We start from the raw sequence: 17,825 nt of genomic DNA, 5'->3' as shown, positions 1-17,825 counted from the left end.
GTGATACTGTGACAGTTGTGAAGGGGAACTGTATTAATTTTTTAAGGTCTTTCAGTTACATAGTTTTCCTCAACAAAATTATTGTAATCACACTGCAGCTCTGAAGAGGAGACAATACAGCTAATCTGATGAGGAACTACTGAAGATCTTGAAAGATTCTAAATTGGTTTTGTATTCAGCAGTGTGAAAAATTAGTTGAGAATGCTTGATTCTAATGCAATACTTGGCTCTAAATACTCTTGGAAATTAGGTCACTTAATAAAGGGTTTTCATTCTGATATTTTTTACAATAAAATAACCTGGTATAAGTGTATTTATGCTGTGAGAGTTATCATGTGAGTGGCACTCTGGCGTAATAAGGTTCCTGATAAAACTGTTGCCTTGCGATTTTTTTTTTAATACAGGCTTTGATTCTGACAATTCTTCAGGAGACTTTTCAGAAGCAAATCATAAAGTTGCAGAAATGCTTGATCTAGATCCACACCAAAGCAATAGGACTGGAAAGCATAATGGAGAGACTGAGATTCAAGAAAATGGAATTAAGAGACACAGGTAAACACCATAGTACTACCTATGAGAATGAGAAGCGAGTATGTGCTGGCTCTTTATCTGGGGCATTACTGTTCTCATTGGGAGATGTTAATTCTCTGGAACTGAAAAGACATTTCAATTGTTTGCTTCCCATGTCGACTCTAGGTTAATGCTTTGCTTGCTTTAAAAATTACTCCAATACCTACAAATGAAAGTGTCTTGTTGTTTAAGGGGCTGATAATGACAGTTGTTTTTTCCAATTACAGGACATCATTACCTGCCCCAATGTTTTCTAGAAGTGATTTTAGTGTGTGGAGCATATTAAAAAAATGCATTGGACTGGTAAGTTAGCTTGAATGAAACATGCTGATGTTAGGTCTCCTAACTTCAAGTGGTTAATTTTATTGTTTAAGCATTAAGACACAGAATAACGCCTGGTGCATTTTGCATTTTTTTTCCTGTAGGGAACATAATCTTAAACTGCAGATCTCTAAATCGCAGCATTCATTTACTAACGGCACTATTTCCTTACCTCCTTTAGCTGTTGGAGCGTGTGCATTGGCATTTCTAATGCTGTCCTATAAGAACTGGACTAAAGCCATTAGAAGTATAGTCAAATATGGTTTGATTAACACAACGCTCTCTTCTCTGCTTTTTTTTTTTATTATTTATTATTCTTTACTTGGCAAAAGGTGATTTAAGGCTTTATTTTGGTGTGGGTTTTTCTTTTTTTCTTCTCCATAATTTAGGCAGTTTGTGCCAACAAAAATTGCTTTTGTCTGATTGAAGTGATAGAAAAGTTTCAAATCTGTTAAGAGTTTCTTAGAAAGCCCAGCGTAGGCTTGGGGCACTGATGATGTGATGTAATTGGGTCACAAGATTTGTTCTTGGACTCAGACACCCAGGCCTTTACATTTCTCTGTGTTAAATGACTCCGCTGCTTGCATCATTATTGGTCACCACTTCTGTTTCCTTTTAATCCTTTAAGAACTCAGTTACAGTTTTGATTACTTCATTCTTATTAGGAATGAAAATGATGTTCTACACTGGAGGGCCTTGCTGCCATAGCTGCTTTTTAGAAGCATTAAGCATTACATTCATATCTAGTCTAGGTCTGCCGGAACAGTCCTTTGTGAATGCAACAGACCAGTCAGTGAACCCTTCTGCTAGCTTATTTGATGTCATCTAGGATATACAGCTGTACTGTCAAAACTCCTTTTGTTAGGATGAGTGACCTATCTACTAGAATGCTTTGCTTAGACCAAATCAATTTAAGTCAGGGGCAACATTTTTTTTTTTTCCTTACTGCCTGTGACAATGTGAGGAAAATGTTGCATTAATTTCATCTGGTTAATTTTTTAATTATCCTTTCCACTAAGTTCTAAGCACTTAAACGGTGCTTTAGTTCTCAGTCATGAGTGCAACTTTTTAATTAAAACCATCCAAACTTGCTTGGATATAGTAAAAGACCTGGGGAATTGGAAATCTCTGTGTGAACTTCAAGTCCATCTTGCATCCACATGTGAAATGAGAAACATTCTGATGCAAATAACAGGTTGCTAAAATAAAGCCACTAAAATTTGTTAAGAGCAATTCAAACCCTATTCTTTATGTAACTGTTCCTTTCAAAAAATAATTTGTGGTTACTCTAGTAAAAGAGTTAGATTTTATGCAAATACCTATGTGAGGATTTCAAAGGAATGCGTGGTTCTTAAATATCAGTAATGAACTGGTTGGCACATTATTGCTGCTATCTATGGAAATTTTAAGCTCTTTTGTTCTATGTAGCCCACAGAACAGAAGGTAACATTTTTCTTGACTTTACTAGGTTAGGTGGATCATTTTTTGAAGTTACTTATTCTGAAAGATTCTGTAAATCTGATAGATTGTGCTGTAGCACTTAGAGGCCTACTATAAGCTTGCCAAATGTCTTTTGAAAAATGCTAGAAATAAACTAACCCACAACCTATTTTCAAAATTCTTCTTGTCAGTTGTTAACTTAGTGTTGTGTCTAAGAAGTTAATTTATCCTTTTGCTACCTAGGAGCTGTCTAAGATTACGATGCCTATTGTCTTCAACGAGCCATTGAGTTTCCTTCAACGGATAACAGAATATATGGAACATATATACCTCATTAATAAGGCTTGTAGTCATGCAGACCCCCTGGAAAGAATGCAGGTAGCTAACAGCCCACCACCTTCTGGTTAATTCAGAGGAAGTTTTTCTCTCCCAGAGTCTTTAATTTTAAGACAATTTCTCACCTGCGTGTATTTCTTCCTCTTGGGTTATCATAAGAATGCCCATATTTGTCTGTCTAGCCATACTTCTTTTGTAGTGGCTGTATCGGATATTTGTGACACTTTCATGCTTGATTGTGCACAGAGTTTGAGCCAAAAGTAGTGCAGCAGAGTGCCACAACTGACGATGCCCAAGGGCCTCAACCCTTTTCATGATTGCTCTAACTGTGACTCTTTTTGTAGTTTTGTGTTGTGAAGATGAATTCTTGGCTTTAAGTCACTCCAAATTGATTTGTTGGGTGGCTCCATGAATTTTATATTACTGGATGAAAAATTGTTGTGACAGAGATAAGCTTTACCACTTTTCTCCAGACCTGGTTGTTGTTGGGAGTAGGATATAGTACCTGGCTGGTCTCACAATAAGGGATTGAGTGTGGTGAAACCAGGCCCATGTATGTTAGGCTGTACATAGCTCTGTTCTTACTTAAATGAATCTAGAATGTGTATCTTGTATTCTGTGCTTGTGTAATGCATACCTCTACTTATCAGCCTGCAGGAGCTTCTAAGTGTCATTTGTACCTGCTGGTATGATTCGAGAAATCTCATCTGTGTTAAAAATAATGCTTTTCTGACACTAGGAAAATCAAGCCTGTTCCCAATGAGCTGAGTGTAGGGGACAGTCAAAATAGGGGAAAAGTAGATTTAAAAAAACAGGCTGTCCTCTTAGAGGCAGGTGGAGAAGCGTGGGGCAGAGTCTAACCTGACAATTTACTACAGAAAACAATTCCTTTTGGAAATTATATTTGATCTGCATGTATTTCCCACTTCTGTATCACTTATCCTATGGCTTACAAATGTTTTGGCCTTGAGCAATATATAGTGCTTTGTTTTTGCAAGAATAACGGAATACTCTAACGTGCAACAAATATATTAAATGTAGAGTTTTAAGGTACTGTTCTCATAACAATGTGTTCTCAATTTGTTTATAGGCTGTAGCTGCTTTTGCAGTTTCTGCTGTAGCTTCTCAGTGGGAGAGAACTGGCAAACCGTTTAACCCTCTGTTAGGAGAAACTTATGAATTAACCAGGTAATAATTACTTTAAATTGGGAGCTGGGGCTATTTGTGTTCCCGAGTTAGCAGACTCTTGTACTAGTTTAGTTGTTTATTCAGTAAAATAAATAAAAATCTACTAAAATATATTTGAGTATAGCTACAATTCTTTTCCCCAAATAATCTCAAAATCTTTGAGAAGCTGTTATAAAAGCTAATAAATTTATTTCTAGGTTTAGACAGAGTATTCTTTGAATTATTCAGAGAAAAATTGCAACATGTTCTTCCCCCAATGACATTTTGTGACCAGACGCTATTAATTAATTTCAATAGTGTTTTGCTGATCATGTCAGGTAGAGGAGTTAGTCTGAAGGACTTCCAGGTTGCTTAAATAAATGGGTGGTGTGTCTCCAGTAGAGAAGAGAATTTTCAGTCAGACCTTCTCCTGCTCCCCAAACAGTTTCAATATTTTCATGAGTTATTTCAGTGAAACTTCTTCAGATGCCTTTCTGGGTAGAAAGTCATTTAGGTGTTTGAATGTGAGTTGGTTTTAAGTATAAAGAGAGAGTGCTCAGAGTACAAATTCTTTCATTAATTGTAAATGTGTCACAGGGCTAGAAAAGCAAAAATCTCACTTTCGGTTTAATCTAAAAGTCCTCCAAAATTTCTTAAAGTATGATGTAGCTCTTTTCTCTTGTAATATTTAAGAAAATATTTACTGTTGAATGCTCTCTTTTGTTGTTGCTAGGGAGGATTTAGGATTTAGGTTTATATCTGAGCAAGTCAGCCACCACCCACCTATTAGTGCATTTTATTCTGAAGGCCTCAATAAGGACTTTATTTTTCATGGATCAATCTATCCCAAACTAAAATTCTGGGGGAAAAGTATAGAAGCGGAGCCTCGGGGAACAATTACTTTGGAGCTTCTGAAGTGAGTATGAGAATTAAATACTTCTTTTTATGTTGATCTCCTTAACATTTGCTTGAATAAAAAGATAAGGCATACTCATTCTATTGCCTCATCATAGGTGATTATCTAAACACTTCTTGCTGAAGAAGGTGTAAGAGTTTATTTACAAGTTAATTTTCACTGCTTAATTTCAGGGCTCTGTTTATGTTATGCCATGCTTGCATAGCTGAAGCAATTTGACCCAGTCTTTCCGCTATGAAAATTAACATTTCTTAAAAATTGAGTGCTACCAAAAGCTAGTTCTGTGAAGGCATGTAAAATTTGAATAGAGAGATAAAATTCTATTACCGGGCTATTCAAACTTGTCTCACTTTTAAATATTGTTGTTGGTTTTGATAGTTGGTGTGTATATGCTTGTGTGGAAAGAACTGCATCTTCAGAATAGCTGTTCTGTGTGATAAGAAAACTTGAGAAACTTGTCAGGATTGCCTTGTCACCTGTTTAACGCTTGCTCTGTGTGATTACCTTCCTATTAAAATCAAGAGTGCCTCTCCAGGTTACTCCCAGGCTCGTCTCTAATTGAGTGTGTGTCTCATAAATTATGTGACCTTCCATAGGTTGGTTTGTGCCCTGGTGGCACAAAGACTCTTGAGCTTTCCCAAGTAGGACGAGAGGATGCAGTAGATAATAGTTGCAGAAAAAGTATTCTGCAGTTGAAGGTGCTTTCCTAAAAGCTTTTCTCAGGCCTAACTCTGAGGTTGTTTTGAAATACTTAGAAAATTTCTAGACATTTGGTTTCAATAAAGAGTCAGCTTGCCTGGCATATCAAACACTGACTTTTCCTGTAGTTTCTTTTGAAAGTACAGTTTATTTGTTGAGCTGCTGGCATCTAATCTTCCAAAGCTTATAAAAGTATGAACTGCTCTTAGATATAAATAGTGATGGAAATAGCGGAAATTTCTTCTGAATGTAGAAGGAACTATGAATGTTAGTGTAGAATGTAGACGTGACAAAAATAAAGTTTGTTGCTTGAGAGCGAGCCTTTATTTAGAAGGCTATTAAAATTCTTGCTCTGCACAAATTTAAATGGGGATACAGACAATTAAAGCATTTATTTTAAATAATTATTTTATTTAAAATAATTGCTTCAAGTTAGCAGCAGAAGTTGAAATCAAATGTTGAGCCTCTCAGTGTTGTGATTCATACCATTCTGTTGGTTTGAGTACCCTGAGAACTTCTCAGGGCCGGAGTGAACAAGTAACTCTTCAGGAAGCAAAATTGCAAGTCGGTGTTAAGTATTTCATTTACGATAGTCATGACTATGTTTTCAAAACATGCATTAGAAAACACCCTTCTTCCTCACTTCTGCAGCACAAATAAGTGTTTCAATTTATCAGCGCTGGCCATGAGTGTATTGTGTTTTGTTTTATTCTATACAGCTTTCAGTGTCAAGTAGTTCATGAATCAAAATGTGCTAAGGCTGGTAGGATGAAATTGGGGGGTTCTGGTATTTTTTTTCCCCACTTGAAGAGTAGTCATTGTTCTAAAGCATGCTTGAACACAATTTGCTGTGGAAAATAGTCAGACTTTAATGATCTGCTTTTTCTTTGTACTGGAAAATGGACAGACTCATTGGAAATACTAAGTAGGAGTGTTCTCTCCATACTTACTGGCAGTAGAAGTACAAGGCATTTGTTAAAAGAGGATGCTCTGTGTTTCTGTATTTTTTTTTTTTAAATTAAAATAGAGTTTGCAGGCTTTGCTAAGATGGATTAATTACCAACCAGGTAACTTCAGCATTTCTTTTACCAGCATGGAAAGATGAGTGAGAATAGATGTCTTTGACTCTGCTGAGCTAGTGATAAGAGGAATCCTGTTGTTTAACATTTGGACCGCTTTTAGAATAATGTCTTCTAAGGATTTAGAATCTGTTAACTCATCTTTGTAAAGCTTTTCACAAAACATTAAAACCAAAATAAAACTAAGTGGAAAATCTTTCAATTGTAGGACTTTCTCCTCAGTAAATCTTTGGAAAAGGATGGAATTGAGTAATAAATTGGATTTTGAAATCTCATGTTTATGAAGCTTGAATATAGTGCGATCATGTCCCACTGGTGTTAACCAACCAACCCCCAAAAAACCCCAAAACCACCCACCCCAAAATTGCCCAAAGTGACACTGGAGCAGGCCTTATATACTGATGTGGAAACTTGTGACATATTTGGGAAAACCACTTACGCAGTTTGCTGACTTGTGTCACTTTCTTCAGGTTCAGAAGCCTTTGTGGCTCAGTGTTTGTAAAATGAAAAATTGTTAGTTAGTCTGACCAACCCTAGAGGAGTATCTTCATATCAAACCTCGGTCAGAACAGGTAGTTCTCTGGTAGAAGACTCAAATATTTCTGTTCAGTGCTTTCTTTATTGCTAAAAGGTGCTCTCTAGATGATAATAGAGGTTTACAAGAAAGAGCTTTAGGAAGAAGTCTGCAGTGCCGCTGCAGTAGTTGAATAGAAGATGCTGTGAGCCTTAGTTTGTCAGTCCAGTTCTCCTGTGAGTATTTATGTTTTATCACATACAACTTTAAAAGTGCAAATGAAAAAGATAAATTCCTGGATGGCTGTTTATTTTAGTCTGGAATATGTTATCAAAAGCACAGCAACTCTAAAACTTACTATTTCAACTCTGTAAGAAGGAAGAAAAATAAAGGGGATATCACTTTATTAACTTACACTAATGTTTAGATACAACAGATTTTTGACTTATAAAGAAAAGTCTGTTTCTTTTCTGCATGAGGCTAACTGCTGGCTGTTCATAGGAGTGCTAAATATTTTGCCCTGCCGTAAACAGAATTAAAACCAGGCTTACATTCCATCTCAAACTCAAGAAAATGATCTATTTTTGTTATTTTCTTTACAGACATAATGAAGCTTACACATGGACAAATCCAACCTGTTGTGTACATAATGTAATTATTGGTAAACTGTGGTTAGAACAATATGGAACAGTAGAAATTGTAAATCACAGGTAATGGTAATCATGAAACTGAGGGTTGGCTTATAGGGACTGGTACGTGGTCACTTTTATTGCAAAGCAGAGTTTTGATTTTTGTCAGAATACATAGGAAGCTCTGTTTAGTCTATTTTTTCTTTCTTTTTTTTTTTTCCCCCCTTCTGACAAATGCAAACTAGGCATTGGACTGGGCTTAGTATCATCATAATATTAATGAAAAGGCACAGGGCTAGATTGCTTATAGGATACAAAGATTTTATGTTTGTGAGTTATTCAATTTCAGGCCTGTTGACAGAGAACAGAAATTAAATTTAACTCCAGAACCATTAAATGGAGTAATTGTCAGAGACTTGCAGTGGACCTCCATGTTGATTGTGATTTTTGGCTTTCTTTTTATTTTTGAAAATAGAGAATGTCGTAAATTAAGGGTACAGCACAGAAAAATGACTGCAGAGTAGGATAATGTGAACTCAGAGCATGTCAACTGCTCTGCCAACCGCCTGTACAAAAGCTTTTTACATTACCTAAAATAAATTACCTCCTGTAATGATTAGGGAGATAATTTTGTAAAAACTGTATTACTTCTGCACATATTTTTCTGACAATAAATCGGAGCTTTAATGAAGGAGGGCTGCTGTCTTCATACTTCTCATCGCATCAAATTTACAATTCTGTCTCCTATATTGGCACACAGGACCCAGGATGATCTCTGTATACTTTGTGCTTGACATAGAAACTTGTCCTGATACTTCACTGCAGGAGATTAGTTACATGTATATACATCTCAATGCAAAGATGTGGAAGTATAATTCTGTTTTTTGTTTGTAAAATGTTTAGTTCGGAGTTTTTGACATGCAATTTAGAGGTTCTTTTGAATGCTTTTAATTAGACTTTCCTGCATAGGTCATTTGTAAAAGTTATTTCTCATTACAATTAGCTGTAAATAGATGTTATTCTGAAATGCAGTGTGTTAATAGCGTGGGTTTAGTATGCAAGACTGAGTTCTGTTTTATTCCCAGTACTTTTGATAAATTTTAGATAAACATGAAACTCAGAAGCATGGTCATGTTTTCACTTGGCTTCCACAGGCTGATGTCTTTATGTGCACTTTGATTTCTTTTTTGTCCTTTCTGTGGAATTCTGAAATTTGTGTGCCTTTTCTCTAATGCCCTGGTCAGATAATAAACCATAGTTAAAGAAAAATAATTATATAAATGTCTACCCCCCCAGCTAACTGATACTATACAAAAGAAAGCTAAATAAGATAGAAAAGTAAACTTACTAATTAATCCATTTAGGGGGTTGCTTCTTTACACATGTACTTATTTCCTCTACAGTACTGGAGATAAATGTGTCCTTAATTTTAAACCATGTGGACTGTTTGGGAAAGAGCTTCACAGAGTAGAGGGATACATTCAGGACAAAAAGTAAGTGATAAAAGCCTCTTGGCCTCTCTATTTCTGAGCCCTGTGGCATTTTGTTAGTGCTGGGATAGTGACCACAAGTGATGCGGCTCCAGAGTCACTACCAATGCAGATTGTAACCCATTTCTGTTCTCTTTGTCAGTATTAAACCTCTTGATTCTAGGATGATAATTTAAAGCATTATTAGAAAAACTCTTCAGTCTTTGGAAATAAAGGTAGCCAGGGGAAATGCAACTGATTTTACTGTTGTACAGACAAAATTTCAGCCTCCAGTTTAAAACAATGAGAATATGGTTATTAGAAATGTTTAATCAAACCCAAGCCTGTTTCATGAGTCTCTGTATTGTAAACTGTTGCCTTTATTGCACCCACACTCATTTTAACAGTGCAAAAGCCTGTGACTAAGTCATGAGGCTGTGTTCTGCAGGACTGAATGCCAGAAAGGCCGGAATAAGCTGAAACCTTTTCTTTGCATTATCAAATATCTGACTCCCAAGAAATCTACAAAGAAACATAAAATACAACAAAGTTGTAAGCTGGATATTTAATATATTATAGATCAGAATCCTCATGACTTGGCTTAGAAGGCTTTATAGGAAGCAAAAGCTAAGTCTCTTTTGCTTTCTCTGCAGCAGAAAGAAGCTGTGCGTGATCTATGGCAAGTGGACAGAATGTTTATGGTGCACTGATCCCACTACGTATGAGACTTACAAAAAGAATGAGAAGAGAGGTGGTGAGCAGAAGAAATTGAAGCCGGTAAGGTTAAGGATTCTTTAGAGAGAAAAGATACTGAAATATGAGAAACGAAAGGAAAACATCATCTTCACAGAAATGATCAGATGGTGGTGAATGGAAGGGTCAACAGAGTTGGGCAGTGTTAGCCCCAGGAGAAGGCATTGCAATTTTAGCTTGTAGATTTTCATGTGAGCTGCTGGTATTGAAGAGAACTCACAGAAATGGTGTTCTAGGGATTTGTCAAAGAGAAGTCATCAAATATCAACCCCCAAGCTGCTGTCATCCAGTCCTTGAATGAGAAAAGTGGCTCTACTGTCAACTTCAGATGTAAAAATATTAGGATTTGGGCTTTAAAAAAAAAAAGTAATTACATGTTTTTTAAGTTGGTCATGCCTTATGGTGATGCAAGCCTTTCAGAATTTATGATGTAGATAGCCTTGAGAACAAAGGGGTCTGGAAAGATGCAGGGTTTTTTCATCATGTGTAAGCAGTGTCAGGTAAGTTACTGCCAAAGCCTCAGGGTTATATGGGAAATGCAAAATATATGGTGCAGCAGAGAACTGTTGGGTTTCCTGATACCAACAGGGTCTTGCAGACCCTGGTTGCTCATTGAAAAGGAGAAGTGAAACAGAAACTAATCAGTCGTAAAGTTAAAGAGGCTCAAATTTTTTTTAAAGAGTATTCACATCAGAAGAATCTAGAGCAACAACAGGCCTCGCTTTTGGCTCTGGATTCTGTCAGGGTACAGGCTTATATTTTGACTTTTTTTTTTTTTTAATAATAAGACTCTGTTCATCTTACGAAAATCAACTCTTTCTTTCCTTCCTTCCTGTTAAATCTATATTTAGATGGGGAACTGTCTAACAGTAAACCAGATGTTGACATGGAAAGCAGTCTAAAAGAGTCTTTTTAAATAATGAATACTCAAACTAAATGATTGAAATTAGACTCTTAACCATATGGAGCTGTTTTCTAGTGTATAAAACAGGCCCTGTTTAACTTAATAGGGTATTTCTGAGTAAAATAAATCGCCATGTCAGAGGGGGCAGAAAGAAAAGGCGATGGGAGTAAGGGGAGGGATGAAAACGGTGTTACTATCGCTCTAGGATGTTATTGCTTCAAACTTCCATTCTAGTGACTGTGATTTTAAATGATTTCTTATTGTAAAATCCTCTGAAATTCGACTGTGTAGCTGTCTGTGTCCTATGACAGTCAGATTCTCTCAGATTCTTATAGCAGACTCTTGAAGAATACTGCATTTGATTTTACATATGCATTAAAGCAGTGCATCCCGTAATAAAGGAGCCTGGAAGGAAAGACACTCTATTTATACATTTGAGTACAGAGTCTGTGTAGTGAGAAAATTTGCAGTGATAATAGTTATTAGAATCTAGATAATAGGAAATCAGACTGAAACAAGTGCATATCTGTTTTTTTTAATCACACATCTAAATCTTTTGCAAATTCTGAAGCAATATCCAAAAGCAGGCATGTCCTATTTATCTTTCTTAACCCATTTTGGGAACTGGTTTAAATAGCAGTCTTGGTTCATTTCAACCTGAAGAAGTAATAGTCACGTTAAGTGAAATTAAGCTGTGACGTGGGATAGAAGGGAAGCTAGAGAAAAGATTTCTGAAAGACATTAATTTTTTTTTAAACAGACATTCAAGTTGTACATAAGTGATGGAAGACTATTCAGAGATATCAGGAGCAAGACATTAAGATAAAAATGAGAGGAACAATATAGAGAGTGAGGAAAATCAAACATGAGGGGTGAGGCAGAAGTACAGGAGAGTGTTTAATATCTCAAATTTGACCAGATTCTTCAACAGTCACTGTAGAACTCTAGATGAAACTGTCCAATTTCCCTTTGTTCCCCTGCCAAATGTTATCTCTGTTTCAGAGTGAAGATGTTATTAAATCTGAAAATGATGAGGCTGATGATATGCCAGACGTTCAGGACACAGTGCAGTTCATACCAGGCAGTAAATTGCTTTGGAGAATAAATTGTAGGCCACCAAACTCATCACAGGTAAACTGTTTCAGTCAGTCTCTGTATTGCTATCGCTAGTGACTTACCCAAGGGAACAGGAGTTCAAGGGAAACCTTGTTGAAGAGTGTGTTCTTAGCATGTCTGGCAGTTCTTGCCGCAGCAGGAAAATTATACTACAAGCTCTCTGCTTCGTTCCTGTGCTGAGAGCATCATTGCTGTGTCAAAGTTGGTAGAAAGAATGTGTGCTCTGCAGCTGCTTCTGTGTAAGTCTGATGTCTTAGGTTAACCTGTCTCTGAGATCTTTGCACTTAGAGAGGCTAAAATATGGATACATGTTCCCTTCTGCTGACCCTGCTCTTAGAGATCAGCCCTCCAAAGAGTGCAGTAACTGGACAGCTGGATACTAACTTCAGTAGCTTCAACAAGAGTTTTTGGTCTTTTAGATGTGGTTGTTTTCTTCTTAAAAATCATGATGTTAGATAGTGGGAGAAGGTTTGACTCAGTAACTTCTCCTGGAAATTCTGTTGTATCTGTTGGTATAGGGAATCCAGTGCCTCTTTTCCAAAATAACTTGTATGTTATCTTTAATTTGCTTTTAAGATGTACAATTTCACCAGTTTTGCTGTGAGTCTCAACGAGCTAGAAAAGGGAATGGAAGCAATATTAGCTCCCACTGACTGCCGGCTACGTCCAGATATCAGAAATATGGAAAACGGAAACATGGGTATGTGTTTGCTGGAGGAAATATTTTCACGTTAGTAAGTTTTGAGAGGGATGACTGAAGGGAGATTTGTTGATACAGGAAGACTGTCTTCAGCTTCCCATTCCCAGAGCAGCCTTAACTCTTTTTCATCCTGTGTTAATGAACATGCTTTTGAACAGCTTATGATGTCTGTTTTCTTCCCAGAGAAGTCTGGGAGAGGAAATGTGTCCAAGGTGGTTCCCAAGACTGCTATCCTATGTGATGGTGTATTTGCATGTTTGTTAACTTGGGGGGAACTGGCAGACACACTCTCTTGCTGTGGAGTTTGTCTGGAAAGACATGTGGTGAACAGACATGCTCTGTTGCTCTGGTGTTTGTCAGAAAAACACATGGCCAAATAGTGAAAAAATCACTCACTCTATTATGCCTAATCTAAGTTCTTTCCTGCTGTCTCAGTGCAGTGTTTCTGATAGATAAAACACCAAAATTTCATTTTGGAGTCTGTGGTAGCAAGTTTTCTGAAATGACAGTTGTAGTTTTTTGTTGCCATTGTTCATTGTTCAGACTGTGTACAGCAAATGCTTTCCTGTCCTAAATGAACTGTATTTAATGTCTCTGTAGTCTTTTCTGTGTTTTTATTTTTGTAAGTAACCAATTTCTCTCGGACTGTTTGTTAGATGTGGCTAGCAAAGAAAAAGAGAGACTAGAAGAGAAACAAAGAGCTGCTCGCAAGGAGCGTGCAAAAGATGAAGTGGAGTGGCACACACGGTAAGGGGGAAGGAAGCATTTGTTTAATGCTTGGAATGGTTTGGTGTACTGCTTGAAATGTTTTTATTCAAGACAGCGTGTGTTTGATTTCCTGCATGATAGCACAATTTGTAGTGTCACTTAAAGGATTTGCTGGGTCAACAATCAAACAGTGTAGCTGGAAGCCAAAATTGCTGGTAACTTTGTCCTGGAGAAATTATCTAATAATAAATGCTGAAATCTGTCATAATTAACTACTGTGGTAATGCTGGATGGTTTTTGTTTTGTTTTTTAAAACCTACAGAGGTCATATTTTTGTTAGAATGAATAAAACGTGAAATCTCATCTCTCCTTTAACCAATTCCTGTCCAGCATTTGGCAGTTGAGTACAACGTTGTGGCCCTCTAGGGCCTTTTATTTTCACACTCTTAGGTCTTCCTGGCCTGGATACTTCAGAAATTGCTTTTCTGATTGCATATTCAAGTGACTTCTAAGTCACAGAATGCATCATGGAGTACATGTGTGATTTGGCTCCGGCTCCTGCTGGTTGCATTTCACAGATGCCAATGCTGTGCAGTCAAGTGTGTGCTCAGGACCAGTTGCTGCAGGTGCTTCCTTCAAAGGCAAGAACTTTGGGATGCTCCCATGATTTCATGAAAGGCAGAAGAGAAAGTGTTCTCTTCCCAAAGCCTTCAGGATCAGCTACGGACTAATTCCAGTTAATGCCTTTGAAAATCTCTTCCAGAGAACGTCAAATTGTTTTCAGTCAGCATGGCTAAAAAGTGAGCATCTGTTAATGTTCTCTGCAAAGTACAGATCCACAGAACAAAACTGTTTCCTGTTTGGATGGGTTTATGAAAGGGATTGTGTAACTGATTTGGCAATCTTTTAAAGTAAAAATTAATATATATAAAATCAATATATAGTCTAGGGTATCCATACTATTTATATTTGGAATAGGACAACAATTTTTACTTCATATTCCTTCTTTATGTAAAAAAACATATATATGCATTACAAGGTGGTGATAATTTTGGAGGAAGTTTAATGCCTTATTTTTCATGTTCAGAATATTTCTTGAGAATTTTTTTCTGATAAGAAATACCAGTGTGTTTTTACAATGTTCTGTGAAAGAAGCAAACCTGTTTTTTTTCCCCTATTAATAACTGTTCACTCTGCCTGCCTTTTTCTTTTATTGTTTCTTTTTCTTTTTTTTTTTTCTTTTACAGATGGTTTCATCAAGGCACTAACCCATACACTGGGACTTCAGATTGGCTGTACTCAGGTGGCTATTTTGATAGAAATTTCTCAGACTGTCCAGACATATACTGAAATTATGGAACCAATTGCTCATCTCATCTGGACATCTAGTTACTAGATTTCATTCCAAGCCAGTTACTCTGGTTTTGTTGATAGCAAAAACCAGCTTTTCTAAGTAAATTTTATCAAAAATTCTATCGGTCAACAATCAAGGATTTAATGATCACTAACATTGGATTGCCAAATATTTAAATACTGCTGCATTCTTTCCATAAAGCTGCATCTGAAATCATCATATTTTCACTAATTTTCAAAGGAACCTTTGGTTCTTCATCTTTTTCCCTAGTTTCTTTGTCAGGAAGATACACTGTATCCAGTAGAGCACATAATAAACATCCTTTTAAACTACGTAACTTAAGTAAAATAGAGATAATAATCCTTGTTACTTAGTACAGTAGTGAAGAATCTGAAGTTTTTGGAAGTCGGAGCAGGGATGAAAAGCTAATATGGTACAAACGGGATCAAATCTAGTGCTGTCGATACTCCCCATGACGAGATGCATGTGAACTTCCATACGGTATGTAGCACTACGTGGGGACTGGAGCTCCTGGCCCCTCTCTCTCAGTACAGTTCAATAATTCAGAGACTCGGGGAAACAAAAACCTACCTGAGCTTCTCAAACTGTAGTTGTCTGTTACAGAGTCTTCACAACTTTTGGACACTGTGAGCATTAAACTGTGTACCTGTGATAAAATTACATAAAGCATACGTTAGGCAAAGGGAAGGGTGCATTAAAAATTGTGCTTTTTCTGAAGTCAAACGCTGTTCTTAACATAGAGAAGCTTCGGAAACAATTGCAGGAATGTAGAAGTGGTTACAATGTAAAATATATTGCTTGCTACCACTTGGAGGCTTAAATTTTCTGCACTACCTTTGGCAGCTTTGGCACTATGTATGCTTCTAGACTAAACTTTATTTGGAAGCACTTTGGTATGTATATCCACACAGGTTCATATTTTGGGGAAGTTTTGGTTTGCATGTTTTTCATTATTAGGTCATGTCTGTTTTGTATGTTGTAAAAAAGCAGAACCAATTTAAAGCTTTGGCAGAGTTATACCTATTACAAGTTTTCTGTGAGCACGTGATGTCAAAAAGTGGGATTTTTTTTTTTTTTTTGTCCATATCAAACCATCAAAGCCGTCTAATAGTGGAAATAATCAATTACTGAACCGATGCATTAATTTTCTTTCAAGTGGTATACTTTGGGGAACAAGAAGGGAGAAAGACTTGAAAAATTAGGTCCAGTTAATTAAAACTAATCCTAATGTTGCTGCTTCTTTTATGAAAGTTTTTAATTAAGTAATCAGGCAAAAATGGAGAGTGGCTACACCGCTGTGAAGTTTACAGTAAATCAGAAATTGCTGGTGTTAAGCACCAGCAACTTGAGGAATTTGTGGAAGAAGTGGTCTGATTGATGTCAGAACACACTTGTGGTTTCATCCAAACGGTAGATTTTTGAAGTGCTTCTCTCCCAGCCACAGGATTAAAAAGCAAAAGAAAATTAACATACTCATGGAGAAACATTTTTTTATATCAAATCATGCATCTAACAATTGGATTAACTTTATTTTCTTGGGAAATTTAGTTGTTGTCTTCGTTGAAAAATAAGAGAAGCTGTAAAACTTCAAGGCAGTAAGGACCTAATCTGAAACGTGCTTATGGCAACTTTATTCTGCTGCCAGAAATTGTACTTTGTGTTGACTGCAACAGCCTTTAGGACTCACAAGCTAGACTTGGCAACACGGTACAGACATAGGGTTGTAGCTGTTCCTAGTAAGTGCATAGACACTTGACTTCTTTTAAAAGACATTGCTGATCCATGTGGGACAGCATAAACATAATTTTTATAAAAAAATTGGACTTTAATGACTGTGCCAGGCACTGTAAGCCCCTTTCCAGACTCTCTGCAAGCAGCATAGGGAACCCTTTGTTAGGTGAGGATTGAAGGGATTCATGTATTATGCCAATTTAATATCTCATGGGAGTTTAAAACTTGCTTAAACTAAATACTATGTTTAATGCTGGAGTAGTGTTTTTAAAACAATACATATAAATAGCAATTGCCTAAATGGAAAAACAGTAGAGTAATTGCTAAATATTCTGTTTCTAAGAAGTGTACAGGTTAGCATCCCTCTCATCTAAGTTATGATTTAAATTCAAAGACCTAAAGCCTTGTCATTATGTGAAAGCATGAAAAAATTGTGACAATGCATTTAATCCAAACTTCAGTATAGAATCTTTATGGGATTTAAAAAGAAACTGGGACAATTTCTGAAGTAAGAACACTTCATTAGTTATGTCTTCACCCCCTTCTGCCCTTCCTTTTAGTGTAAAGTTTTTAGTAAAATTTCAGATTAGTTCCAAATCCATTCTTCTAATTTATTGTTCTTCGTTGACAACACTTACAAAATACTTTCCCCTCACTGCCGACACATCTATGCTTGGCTGGCCATGGAACCTCTAATGCTCTGAAAGTGGAAAAGTTTTATTTTCAATGCAGATCTCGCCTTAGTAGTTTACGTGTCAAAACATTAATAACTTTGCACCTTTTGAAAGAATGTCACTTTTATAACTTGATTAAACACTGTATATAAGATAACTGTGTTAGTATATGTTAATACAGCTATGTAGAGAAACCATCTAGAAAGAAATTATAATAAATACTTAATACCCTTCGGGCCTCTAGATGGTGACGGAGATTTTTGTGAGACTTTTGTACCAGGGCAGCTGTCTGGCAGGGCACGAGGAGAGCTGGAGATGACTCTGGCTTTGTTCAGCCAGGTCTGGGTCTGCACTTTGTTTCCCCCGTGATGCTTCTTAGACAAAGATGGTTTAAATAGGAGCTTTGAACACCTCCCGCCCCTCCATCGAAGCTTTTTTCCAGCCGTGGGTGGACGCGGTTCCTTAGCAGCCTGTTGCCTTGTGGTGCACGAGGCCTGAGAAGCGTGGGGTGATGGTGGCGTAGGCGGAGAGTGGCGATGGCGAGGGACGTGCGGTGTGGAAGCCGGGTTAGAGCCTGCGAGGTGCAGGAGAGGGACGGCAGCGCCAGCCTGATGGCGGAGAGGCCGGGTGTGAGCTAAAGCAGGCCAGCGAGTGGACTTTCCCTAAAAAATGTCGTGGAAGTGAAAAATATAACTTCCTAGTTGCTGTGTAACATCTGCATTTT

The 17,825-nt window shown here is 37.1% G+C and overlaps 1 protein-coding gene across 3 annotated transcripts in view; it reads left to right on the top strand.

Moving 5' to 3' along the window:
- Positions 1-17,332, top strand: part of OSBPL2 (oxysterol binding protein like 2) — a 38,805-nt gene extending 21,473 nt beyond the window's left edge. For 2 of the 3 annotated variants that reach the window (XM_026862132.1, XM_026862133.1), the window contains 12 exons: positions 405-552; positions 798-873; positions 2,575-2,709; positions 3,758-3,855; positions 4,568-4,750; positions 7,645-7,752; positions 9,075-9,164; positions 9,794-9,917; positions 11,800-11,928; positions 12,490-12,613; positions 13,270-13,360; positions 14,569-15,128. In XM_026862132.1, coding sequence (XP_026717933.1) covers positions 405-552; positions 798-873; positions 2,575-2,709; positions 3,758-3,855; positions 4,568-4,750; positions 7,645-7,752; positions 9,075-9,164; positions 9,794-9,917; positions 11,800-11,928; positions 12,490-12,613; positions 13,270-13,360; positions 14,569-14,671 — 1,409 coding nt within the window. In that variant the 3' untranslated portion in view covers positions 14,672-15,128. Of the gene's footprint in view, positions 1-404; positions 553-797; positions 874-2,574; positions 2,710-3,757; positions 3,856-4,567; positions 4,751-7,644; positions 7,753-9,074; positions 9,165-9,793; positions 9,918-11,799; positions 11,929-12,489; positions 12,614-13,269; positions 13,361-14,568 lie in introns of all 3 variants that reach the window. The other variant, XM_026862130.1, reaches the window with a different exon arrangement.
- Positions 17,333-17,825: the final 493 nt, after the last annotated feature.

Source organism: Athene cunicularia (genome assembly GCF_003259725.1).
Source record: "Athene cunicularia isolate RWA chromosome 20 unlocalized genomic scaffold, athCun1 chr20_part1, whole genome shotgun sequence".
In the NCBI taxonomy this organism is placed as follows: domain Eukaryota; kingdom Metazoa; phylum Chordata; class Aves; order Strigiformes; family Strigidae; genus Athene; species Athene cunicularia.
This window is presented reverse-complemented; position numbering and strand designations above follow the sequence as displayed.